At 41.1% G+C, this 12,053-nt stretch overlaps 1 protein-coding gene across 3 annotated transcripts in view; it reads right to left on the reverse strand.

The window, feature by feature from the left end:
- MTR (5-methyltetrahydrofolate-homocysteine methyltransferase) overlaps positions 1-12,053 on the reverse strand; it is a 105,803-nt gene that overhangs the window by 71,043 nt on the left and 22,707 nt on the right. For 2 of the 3 annotated variants that reach the window (XM_021073435.1, XM_001927058.4), the window contains exons 7-12: positions 10,541-10,600; positions 9,718-9,812; positions 5,512-5,612; positions 3,355-3,416; positions 2,125-2,192; positions 1,219-1,298 (exon numbers count right to left, since the gene is read on the reverse strand). In XM_021073435.1, coding sequence (XP_020929094.1) covers positions 1,219-1,298; positions 2,125-2,192; positions 3,355-3,416; positions 5,512-5,612; positions 9,718-9,812; positions 10,541-10,600 — 466 coding nt within the window. The remainder of the gene's footprint in view (positions 1-1,218; positions 1,299-2,124; positions 2,193-3,354; positions 3,417-5,511; positions 5,613-9,717; positions 9,813-10,540; positions 10,601-12,053) is intronic. The other variant, XM_021073436.1, reaches the window with a different exon arrangement.

Genomic DNA, 12,053 nt, shown 5'->3' on the forward strand with positions numbered 1-12,053 from the left:
TGACAAGAGCCACTTTTCAGGGTAGGGGATATGTCATAAATCATAAATCCCTCTCCCTCTATTCTCATCCTGTCTTCTGGGGTGGCCCAAACAGGAGTATTTCTAATCCAACTTCATTTTCACTCACTGAGATTAATTCTATGAAATAAGTCCTGAGTGAGAAAAGTGGGTGTTACTTTTACTGTCACTTGTATTTTATTTCCCTTTAAGGGAACATATGGAACAAAAATATATCAATTTAGAGGAATATTAAATTCTCAAGTCTTAGGGTACATAATTCCCTAAGTGTGTGCTATTTGCAGGTTCTCTAAGAATTTGTTTACAAACTTTTTTTGCTTAAAGATACTAAGAATATGTCACTCAAGTATTGTAGAAAATATAGAAAATTTAAAGTTATTTTTCTAATAAGTCGGCATGATAACCTGTTTTACTAATGTTCCTTTTTTGAACGTCAAAACTCATTCTGAAAAAGGAAAGCTGCTGGAGTTCCTTTCGTGGCTCAGTGATAACAAGCCCAACTACGGTCCATGAGGTTTTAGGTTCAATCTCTGTCCCTGTTCAGTGGGTTAAGGATCCGGCATTGCTGTGAGCTGCACAGGTCACAGACCCAGCTCAGATCTGGCGTTGCTGTGGCTCTGGTGTAGGCCGGCAGCTGTGGCTCCTATTTGACCCCTAGCCTGGGAACCTCCAATGCCACAGGAGTGGCTTTAAAAAAATTTTTTTTTAATAAAAAAAAATAAAGTTCCCAGAGGACTGTTGGGAACAAAACAGAACAATAAATATCACAACTCTTTGTAAACATAACAGCAGAACAACATTTTAGAAGCAAATACAATTTGCTAGGAAGAGGCTGCCATCATTACAAAAACTTGAGTCTGGGCAGCTTGGATTTTTTATCAACTAGCAGCAAATCTTATGATTAAAACTGTGAGTCTCTGGCCTGTGTACATTTCGTAGCAGTGAACAATAATTCTAACCAAGGGCACCAGCTGTGCCTTCGCTCACATTTCCCCAAAGTCAATGTTTTCCCACTCTCTCCCCTGAAAAAACAAAGGGTTCTTTGCTAGAACTCCCTTAAGTGCCAAGAAAAATAAAAACTCGTCTTTGACCTAATAAACAAGGTCCTTGGCACGAACATCACTACCAGGAAGAAAAAACATACTAACTTAATCTAGAAATGATTTCTGAAATCATAAAAACCATGTTTTCACAACTTACCAGACAGCAGCATATGCCCTTCAAAAACGGTGGCAGGTGGAACTCTGGGCTTATAGTTTTTCACAGCTTCAGCAATTTCTCTGAGTTAAAAGAGAAAACACTCAATGAGTTCAGGATAAAATAAATTTAATTAAACCAATTTCCAGCTATGAAATTAAGTCTGTTTAACATAATTATATACCTAGTTCCAAATGTGCAGAAACAATTACGCTTTTTAGTTTCCTCAGTATCGCAGACAATGAATCTATAATCTGGAATGTTTCTGTACCCACCCTGTCTGCTGTGTACTGACTATACTGGGTTCTATGCTCAGAGACATGAACCTGAACACGTGATGGTTTGCACAAATGCAAACGGCAAATCTCCTCCACCCTTTCTCAAACCCGAAGATGTTCTTTATTCCATCAAACCCACACATGAAACATGCCCTTGCTTCTCAGTCAATATTTTAAAAGAAAAGCAGGCTTCATCATTGAGAAGGAAAAGCAAACAGAGAGTAGGTGCCAGGAGTGAAGGAAATTAAATCCTTTGGATCTATTTTTTTTTTAAGCATGCACACTTAGAAGGGAGGGCACAGAGTTCATCTGTCAAAGTTCTGGAGGCTGGAAGTCTCAGGTCAAGGTGCCAGGAGGCCTGGTTTCCTCTCTGCTTGGCTTCTGGCGGCTGCCTTTTCCCTGTGTCTTCACACAGTCCCATCCTCTGTGTGTATCTGTGTCCACACCAGTCATAATGGATCCGGATCCACTCATATGACCTCATTTTACCTCAACTACCTCTTTAAAGGTCCTATCTCTACACAGTCACATTCAGAGGAACTTAAGACTAGTAGGTCATCCTATGAATTTGGGGGGAAGGAGAACAATTCATCCCATAACCAAAGCTTAAATATTTAGAAGTGATCATCACCTGATATGAGCTGGTGTCGTACCACAGCATCCTCCAACGATATTGACCAAGCCATCCGTGGCAAAATCCTATGTTTAGGAAAAGCAAACGTTTTACAGAGTTCATCTGAATTTTAAGCTCCTCACTACCAATTCAGCAGAAAAAAAGATCTACATTTCCTGATTAACTGCTTTTACATTAAAAAGAGAGCCAAACATACTTATTAACTCTAGATCTAAAGCTTTCACAAGCCTTGATTAAAAGCAGAGAACAGCTCACACACTATGAAATGCAGTGAGATACTTACTTGCCTATCCGATCATAATGAAGATAGTTTAACCTATATGCTGAGCAGAGAATGTAAGCTGAATAATGCATTTTCAAATAACATAAAGTAAGTTTTTAAATTTAAATTTAATTTAAAATGTTTGAAGAATTAAAAATTTAGGGAGTTCCCTTCATGGCTCAGCAGATGCAGCTTGGATCCTGCGCTGCTATGGCTGTTGTGTAGGCTGGCCCCTGAAGCTCCAATTCGATCCCTAGCCTGGGAACTTCCATATGTCATGGGTACAGCCCTTAAAAGCAAGAAAAAAATTAAAAATTTAGTTCCTCAGTCACAACAGCCACATTTCAAGTGCTCCAATAACACATGCATGTGGCAGAGGACACTTACTGGACAGTGTGGATCTGGAGTTTAACCACAGCTAGTTTGAAGGACCAGATAATTGAGAGAGGAAGTCAGGAATAAAGAAGTCAGAGCACTGGAAAAAGCAGCTACATAAGATACTGATATCATAAGATTTAGATGAGAAATAACTTTGGAGAGAATGTCACTAAGACAGAAGCTATAAATTCAAAGAATGAGGGAAAGAGACCCAGGGTTACTAACAATGAGGGGTAGCATGGTTTCATGATGTACAGGAGAGGAGGATGACAGGGGAGGTGCCAAACCACCTGGCAGTTTGCTGGGTACAGGGTACCACCTGAAAGAGCTGCAGAGGAGGGCCCAGTTTCCATTAGTTTGAGTTGGACCTCCCTGGGAATTTCCCAACAGCCACTGGTGCCCACTGTGGAGAAGAGTGCTGATAGCGAGCCTCCCTCCACCGCCTCCATCATCATAATTCATCTTAAACTTTTATTTGCTATATATACACTGGGATATCTTTAGGGGAGAAGTCTACTTCTTAATATTCTAAATCAAAAATTCCACTGCTCTATCTCTTAAAAACCAAATGAAAGCAGATTCTTGACCTTTAAGTGCATGGCCATCATGTGCGGAGTTTCATCATAGTCACCGAAGGTATTGGGAAGACCTAAGAAAGCATATTTCAATCATTAATGGGAACTAGCAATACAAAAACAACAGCAACAAAAATGACAGAGGAAAATAAACATCGATTATTTCTTATCCATTTGAAGGAAAAGCACCGCTACTCTATGGGACAGAATTTCTCCCACCCTCTCCCTTCCCCTTCCTGTAAAGGAAATGCATTATTACCTAGCTGCTGGGGGTGGGGTATGGGGTTCAGGGATGACACATCCCTCTGAAATAATGAGCACCTGACATGCAATTAAAAGCAAACCAGCAGGAAAAGGACACATATAAACTGAAAATGGGATAGACAATGGCATTTCATGCAAATGGAAATGACAGGAAAGTGGGAGTCACAATCCTCATATCAGACACAACAGACATTAAAACAAAGGCCATAAAGAAAAATAAAGGGGAGTTCACTGTTACAATCACTATGGAAAACAGTACAGATGCCTCAGAAAACTAAATACAGACTATCGTATGATTCAGCAATCCCACTCCAGGGCATATATCTAGACAAAACTACAATTCAAAAAGATACATGCATCTGTATGTTCACAGCAGCACTATTCACAATAGCCAAGCCATGGAAGCAACCTAAATGTCCATCAGTGGATGAATGGATTAAGAAGATGTGGTACATACATACAATTGAATACTACTCAGCCATATAAAAAGAATGGGAGGAGTTCCTGTCGTGGCTCAGCAGAAACAAATCTGACTAGCACCCATGAGGACATAGGTTCCATCCCTGGCCTTGCTCAGTGGGTTGAGGATCCAGCATTGCTGTAAGCTGTGTATTGGTCGCAGACATGGCTCAGATCTGGCATGGCTGTGGCTGTGGTGCAGGCCGGCAGCTACAGCTCCAATTGGACCCCTAGCCTGGGAACCTCCATGTGACTCAGGTGTGGCCCTAAAATTAAAAAATAAAATAAAATAAAATAAAAAGAATGAAATAATGCTATTTGCAGTAGCATAGATGCAACTAGACATTCTCATACTAAGTGAAGTCAGAAAGAGAAGGACAAATACCATATGATATCACTTATAAGTGGAATCTAAAATATGGCACAAATGAACCTAACTATAGAATAGAAACAGATTCAGAGACATGGAGAACAGACTTGTGGTTGTCAAGGGGGAAGGTGGAGTGAGTGGGATGGACTGGGAGTTCGGGGTTAGTAGATGCAAACTATTACATTTCGAATGAATAAGCAATGAGGTCTTGCTGTACAGCACAGGGAGCTACATCCAACCTCCTTGGATAGACCATGATGGGAAGATAAGAAAGGCAACGTATTGGATATGTGTGACTGGGTCACTTTGCTATACAGCATAAACTGGCACAATGTTATAAATCAACTACACTTTAATTTAAAAAGCTCAAACAAACAAGCAAAACACAAGGCTTTAGCATCTGTATTTCCTGTTTTATTCGTTATCCTCTTCCGATTATCTTACACCTGGTGGGAAATAAAATTTATTGCATATGAAAACATATATATTGGAGAAAGAAGGCTAGAAAATGATTTTTAGCCCCAAGTAACTAAGCAGTGCCAAAAAAACATTAACCAGGGTGTATGGTTAACCCAGAATGGATTACCAGTATTAAATGGATAGTTTGAAAATTGTCTACATGTATCTTAGGAATTTTTATACACAGTAAATTCAAAGTCCTAACTTAAAATGTTAGAGTAACAACACTCATGGCTCTTTGTCTGCTCATTTGCTGATACAGTGCAACAGAGAAGAGGGCTCTCTCTCTCTCATGTTCTTTGCATTTATTTCTGTGGCCAAGTCCGTATGGCCAGCACTGTCACCAAAGACAATGCGCTGGTCAGTTTGCAAATAGGCTTCATTCCCCCAAATTATGTCCACTTCTGTCACTTTCAGGCTGAGCCAAACTGTTCCTTCAAGTTTAAAGGGAAACAGTGGTCTAGATCCAAGTATTCTTCACTTAGAAAATTCCTATTCAAAGTCAACCACATACTAAAACCTGCAAAGCAAATTTTTTTAATCAAAATCTGTTACCCTATTTGCCCAGGTCTTTTGTATTTGGATTTTCCTATGTGTGACTCCCTTGAAACACACACCTGCATTGGGATAACAGAGGACATAGGCCGTTGTACATTTTCCAATTGTTTCAATAAAAGGTCTCATTTCGGCTGCACCCAGAGCACAATTTAATCCAATGCTGGAAAAACAGAAAGATATTAGAAATACATTTTTTATTCTAGACATTTACAATATATAAAAAGTTATGATAAAGAGTGGAGGACATTTAAAACCAAGCAGATAATAAATCTCCTGATTCAAAGCACATCTATTCAGCTGCAGTCAAAGTCATCTCACTGAAGTCCCCTGCAGCACCAATATTTCTGCTCATGTCTCCAACATTAGACAACCTTAGATATGACTCCTTAAATAAGTTCACAGTTTAGTTAATGGTATACCATGAAATAGAAATGTCTGTAGGAGTTCCCTTGCATGGTAGTGGGTTAAGGATCTGGTGGTGTCACTGTAGCACTTGGGTCCCTGCTGTGGCATAAGTTCCTGGTCCAGGAACTTCTGCATGCTGCAGGTGCAACCAAATAAATAAATAAATAAAAAGAAATATTGGCAAACTACCATTGCTAATAAACATGTAACTGGAAAGAGAAAGGAAAATCTTGGAGGTAAAAGGAATATTAAGAGTATATAGAAGCTGGAGTTCTCATCCTGGCACAGCAGAAACGAATCCAACTAGGAACCATGAGGTTGTGGGATCAATCCCTGGCCTCGCTCAGTGTGTTAAGGGTCTAGTGTTGCCATGAGCTGTGGTGTAGGTCGCAAACTGGCTCAGATCCTGCATTGCCATGGCTATGGCACAGGCCAGTGGCTGTAGCTCCAACTGGACCTCTAGCCTGGGAACCTACCTCCATATGCTGCAGGTGTGGCCCTAAAAAGAAAAAAAGAAAAAAAAGGAGTTCCCGTCGTGGCTCAGTGGTTAACGAATCCGACTAGGAACCATGAGGTTGCGGGTTCGATCCCTGGCCTTGCTCAGTGGGTTAAGGATCCGGCATTGCCGTGAGCTGTGGTGTAGGTTGCAGACTCAGCTCGGATCCTGCGGCTCTGGCGTAGGCTGGCAGCTACAGCTCCGATTAGACCCCTAGCCTGGGAACCTCCATGTGCCGTGGGAGCGGCCCAAGAAATGGCAAAAAAAGACAAAAAAAAAAAAAAGACATTTAAAAAAAAAAGAAAGAAAAAAAAGAGTATGAGCTACTTTGAGAGTCTAGAAGACTTAATTCTTGCTCCAACTGACTTGCAAGGTGACCTCAGACTTAGAATTTGTCCCCTTACACATTAAGTAGGCTTTATTTGTAAATGAAGGAGCTCTCTGTCTTGCAAATGAAACTTACTGGGACACAAATAAAACAGATAAAAGCAGAGCCACTAAAAATCCCTCCAAAAATCAGTCTCAGTGGGAGCCACTGAGGCCTTTAGGAATTCAAGAATTAATTATGAAGCTACTGGACTATGTCATCTTTTATTTTTTCATATTTACTTTTTTTCTTTTACTATGATTTCTAAGTGCAAGGTGATATACTAGAGTAGATTCTAGAGCAGAAATAGGACACTAGTGGAAAAACCTGAAACCTGAAGAAAGTCTGAAGTTTAGTTAAGTAATACACTTTCAGTTTTGACAAAAGTACCATAGTTAATGTAAGTTGTCACATTAGAATAAACTAGATGGAGAGCATATGGGTATTCTCTGTACTATCTTTGCAACATTTTTGTAAATCTGAAATTATTCCAAAACAAAAAGTTTATTTAACAAACACCCAACTCCCACTTGTGATAAAATCTCTCAGTAAACTAGGAACAGAGGGGAGGGAACTTTCTCAACTTGATAAAGAACATCTACCAAAACCTACAGTTAACATCATACTTAATGATATAAAACTACATGCTTTCCCATAAGATCAGGAACAAGGTAAGAATGCCCACCCTCATCTCTGACCAAACATCATGCTGGAAGTCCTTAGTGAGGCAACAGAAAATAAAAGGTATATGAGTTGGAACAGAAAAAAAAACAAACTGTTCAAAGATGATAAGACTGTCTGTAAAAAATTCTAGAGCATCAACCAAAAAAACTCTTGGAATCAATAAGGAATTATACCAAGATTTGCAGGGTACAAAGGTAATATAAAAAAGTCAATTGTTTACCTACATACTAGCAATGAGCAATTGAAATTTGAAATAAAAATGAAATATGTGTGTATAACTAACAAAATATGTACAAGATCTATGAGAGGAAAACTACAAAACTTATGTGAGAACTCAAGGTAGAACTAAATAAATAGAGATTTTATGTTCATGAACAGGAAGACTCAACATTGTTAAGATGTCAATTCTTCCCAACTTTATATATATTCACGCAATGGTCAATCAAAATTCTAGCAAGATTCTAAAGTTCACACGGAGAAGTAAACAACCCAGAATAGCTAATACAATTCTTGAAGGATAAGGACAGAGTTGAAGGAGTGACACTACTGGACTTCAAGATTCATTGAAAAGTTGAGAGAATCTCTGGTATTTGAGCAAAAATAGATCAATGAAACAGAACAGAGTCCAGGAATAGAACCACACAAATACAGTCAGCTGATCTTTGACAAAGGGGCAAAGGCGATTCAATGGAAAAAGGGCTGCCTTTTCAACAAATGGTGCTAGAACAACGGGACATTCACATTAAAAAAATTTAATCTAGACACAGATCTTAACAACTTTTATAAAAATTAACTCAAAATAGATCATAGATCTAAATGTAAACTGTAAAACTATTAAAGATATAAAGATATATATAAAGTAACACCATAGAAAAATATAGGTGACCATGAGTTTGACAATGAGTTTTTAGGTACAGCACCAAAAGTAGACTCTATGAAAAAAAAAATTGATAAGCTATATGTCACTGAAATTAAAAACGTCTGCTCAGCGAAAGATATGGTTAAGGGCATGAAAAAACAAACCACAGACGGGGAGGAAATATTTACAAAACACACATCTGGAATCCAAAATATTCTTTTTTTAATTCTTAAAACAACAACAGGAGTTCCCACTGTGACACAATGGATTGGCAGCAGGACATGGGCTCAATCTCCAGCCTGGCACGGTGAGTTGGTTAAAGGATCCAACTGTTGCTGCAGCTGTGGTGTAGTTCACAACTGCGGCTCGGATCTGATCCCTGGCCTGGGAACTCCATATGCCATGGGGCAGTCAAAATGGACAAACAAACAAGAAAACAACCCAACTAAAAAAATAAGCAAAAGATCTGAACATCAACAGCTACCTGGAGGTGTTATTGCCAGAATTAAAAGAGAACTCTCAAAACAAACTTAGAATGAAGGCTGGCACAAAGCAAATTCTCAACAAAGATCTATGACTCTTATTTTTGTGGCCAAGGCTATAATAAAAGTAAACAGAGTGCTCTGAGAAGAACATCAGTCTGGGCTGGTAAGAGAAGAAGGTACCCAGGAGCGGACTCCAGAGATGAGTCTGAAAGGCTCACGTGTGGGGTGAGGATAGGCGGCAGGCACGGCCTCCAGCAGAAGTGCAGGAGGAGGTGTAGGCGGAAGTCGCATGTACTCTCAGAGCTTCCATCTCACTCACAGTACATAAGTGAACCCATGTGATCAGAAAAATAGGGAGATGCTCTACTTTAAAATATACTGTAAAAGTCATGTTAATTTTTTTTTGGCGGGGTGGGGGGGCCCACACCCATGGCATATGGAAGTTCGGAGGCCAGGGACTGAATCTGCTCCACAATAGAGACCTGAGCCACGGCAGTAACAATGCCAGGTCCTTAACCTGCTGCACCACAGAGGAACTCCGGCTACGGTAAGATAAAAGTGTGAGCTTTAGAATTCCCACCTCATTCCAGGCCAGACTGCTTCTGGTTGCTCCGCAAACAGAGAGTGTAAAAACCTTGCAGAGCACTGCTCCCAAAATCTAAGAGCTGATAACAGATTTAAAGTGTTTTCACTGGGCCCAGCCAGTCTTAAACTCAAAGGGGAACACTTACAGACAACTATCTGTCTGGCCCAGGAGGCAGGAGAACTCCCCCATTCCCTCAAACTGACCCATTTAGGCAGTGGTCTTCTGAAGTCCTAAGGGCTGCTGGACTGTACCTCAAGGAAGGCCAATACCTCATGCAAGTGGAACCGTGGAAACATGCAGAAAGACACCCCCTCTCGGGTCAATGTCTGGAAGCCAGCAAAAGAGACCTCCCCAAAGGAGTGGGGTCAGGAATGCGTACTCACCAGAGGGGGTCTGCATGAGACACACTGATGACAAATGCCTCTCCGGTCTGGCCAGAGAGAGTCCGCCCACTTTTATCAACAATTGTCCCTGAAATCTGAATTGACACAGTAAATCCAGTCAACAACACAGACTTAAGACACAGTCACAGAAACAGAACAAAGTGAGTAAGGTGATTTTCTCTGTTCCCATACAAAAAAGAGAACTGTGGCACTCCGACCCCAAGGCAGTCAGAACAGATGAATGCCAAGGGCCCAGGGGAGGCCTTGGAAAGCCACAGAAGCATAGAAAAGGGAAAGTCATGGAGGCAAAAGCAGAGCCCGGAAAAGCTCCAGGGTTCAGACCTCTGGGCCTATGGGAGAAGACTCACCCACAATAACTCAGGTTATCCTGCTCTTGCTGTTAAACATCTGGTGTGTCTAACGCCCCTTGTTTGATTTTAGTATACTCTCACCCGGCCAGGTGGCTGCCCATTGCTTTCATAAGCTGGCACTCTGCAGCCTCTGTTGGTGGCCTCACCATCAGCACCAAGCCTGTCCCTCCTCGGGCCCTAACAAGAGGGAGCCTTGGCTTCGAGGACCAGTTCAGCCAGGCTTCTATGGAACAGCCTGCCTTCACAACCACCTCTGGACCCACCCACTCTCCACATGCTACAGATAAGGCTGTGACTGGTCTAGAGGTGGTGGTCTGAGGAGATTAAGACAGGTGCTTCCTAAAAGGTACTGTCAATAGAATAGGTCCATGCCAGGAAAACAAAAACCCCACCCTCAAAATGACAATATTAGCAAAGAACAAAGTTCACCATGCAAATAATTTAGAACTTACAAAGATAGGTCGGGGAGCATACTCCTCTTCAAAAAGTTTCTGGACTGCGAACAAAGCTGCCTGTCAGGGGGAAAAAAGGACATTTTCAACTCTGAGAGACTGTGTCAAAGGTCAGTCTAGGTGGCGGAGCAGAACACTCCTGCTACCAAGACCTCTTCAGATAAGATACAGTCATGTTCTCCAGGGAAAAGAAACTCATGCTCCCGGCAGCCTTTCCTGAGGCACATGTCACAACAAACCAATGCTGATGGCAAGTTCACCCAACCAGGGGTCCTCTGAGGAGAGCTGAAGAACAACTCTTCTTCCTCTCCGTCAAAATTAAAAATACATAATGAAGGGAGTTCCTATCATGGCACAGTGGTTAATGAATTCGACAAGGAACCATGAGGTTGCGGGTTTGATCCCTGGCCTTGCTCAGTGGGTTAAGGATCTGGCATTGCCGTGAGCTGTGGTGTAGGTTGCAGACGCGGCTCGGATCCTGCCTTGCTGTGGCTCTGGTGTAGGCCAGTGGCTACAGCTCCGATTCGACCCCTAGCCTGGGAACCTCCATATGCCACAGGAGCGGCCCTAGAAAAGACAAAAAATAAATAAAAATAAAAATACATAATGACGAAGCCTCTCCTTTCCACAGCCTCACATACACACAGCAGGGACAGGAACCCACAGTGTGCCTCCCTGCAGAAAAGAGTACAAACTAGAATAGCTAAAATGGCTAGAACGGGCTATAAAGGCACAATCTCACGTCAATCTGTCCTGTCCATGTTTTGTTAAGTTCCAGGACCCACCCACAGACACCGAGACCCTCCAATGCTCAGGGCCCTTCCACATGGCAACCCGCACACGTGGAGGGAACAACCATACAAATTAAAACTACAGTGAGGTAGTGCTTTTCACCTTTTGGATTGAAAAAGAGCAAGAAGTTCAAGACAGACGGTATGGTGAAGGCAGCACTACTGCACACTGCTTGCTGACTACAGTATAAATGAGTTCAATCTTGGAGGTTAATCTGACACTAAAGATCAAAATAAGCATTGCCCATACCCTTTGACCCAGCAATTTCACTTGTAGAAACTTACCCTCAGATACACTGTGCAAAAACATATACATGAGGATATCTGCTTTCTATTCCACACACTTACATACTTTTGTACAAATATAAGGAATATAAGCACAAACGCATACATATACGCACACTTTTATCTGCATGCAACCTCTTCCAGGACCACTCACTGTCCCTGAGGAAGACGGCTGGATTCCCGGGAATAGGATATGGAAGCATATTTACTTTTCACTCCATATGTTTATGTAAATTTGAATTTTAGAACCATGCACATATAATTATTACCTATGTACATAAAGTAACTATATAAAAATATTCAGTTCCATAATTTTTTTAAAAAACATTTTGTGAAAGAAAAATAACCTTTTGAAGTTTCCTTCATTCTACTGGACTCAGTTTAAAATGTTCGAAAATAAAAATGGGGAGTTTCCTCTGTGGCTCAGTGGTTAATGA

The sequence above is a fragment of the Sus scrofa genome, chromosome 14 (genome assembly GCF_000003025.6).
Source record: "Sus scrofa isolate TJ Tabasco breed Duroc chromosome 14, Sscrofa11.1, whole genome shotgun sequence".
In the NCBI taxonomy this organism is placed as follows: domain Eukaryota; kingdom Metazoa; phylum Chordata; class Mammalia; order Artiodactyla; family Suidae; genus Sus; species Sus scrofa.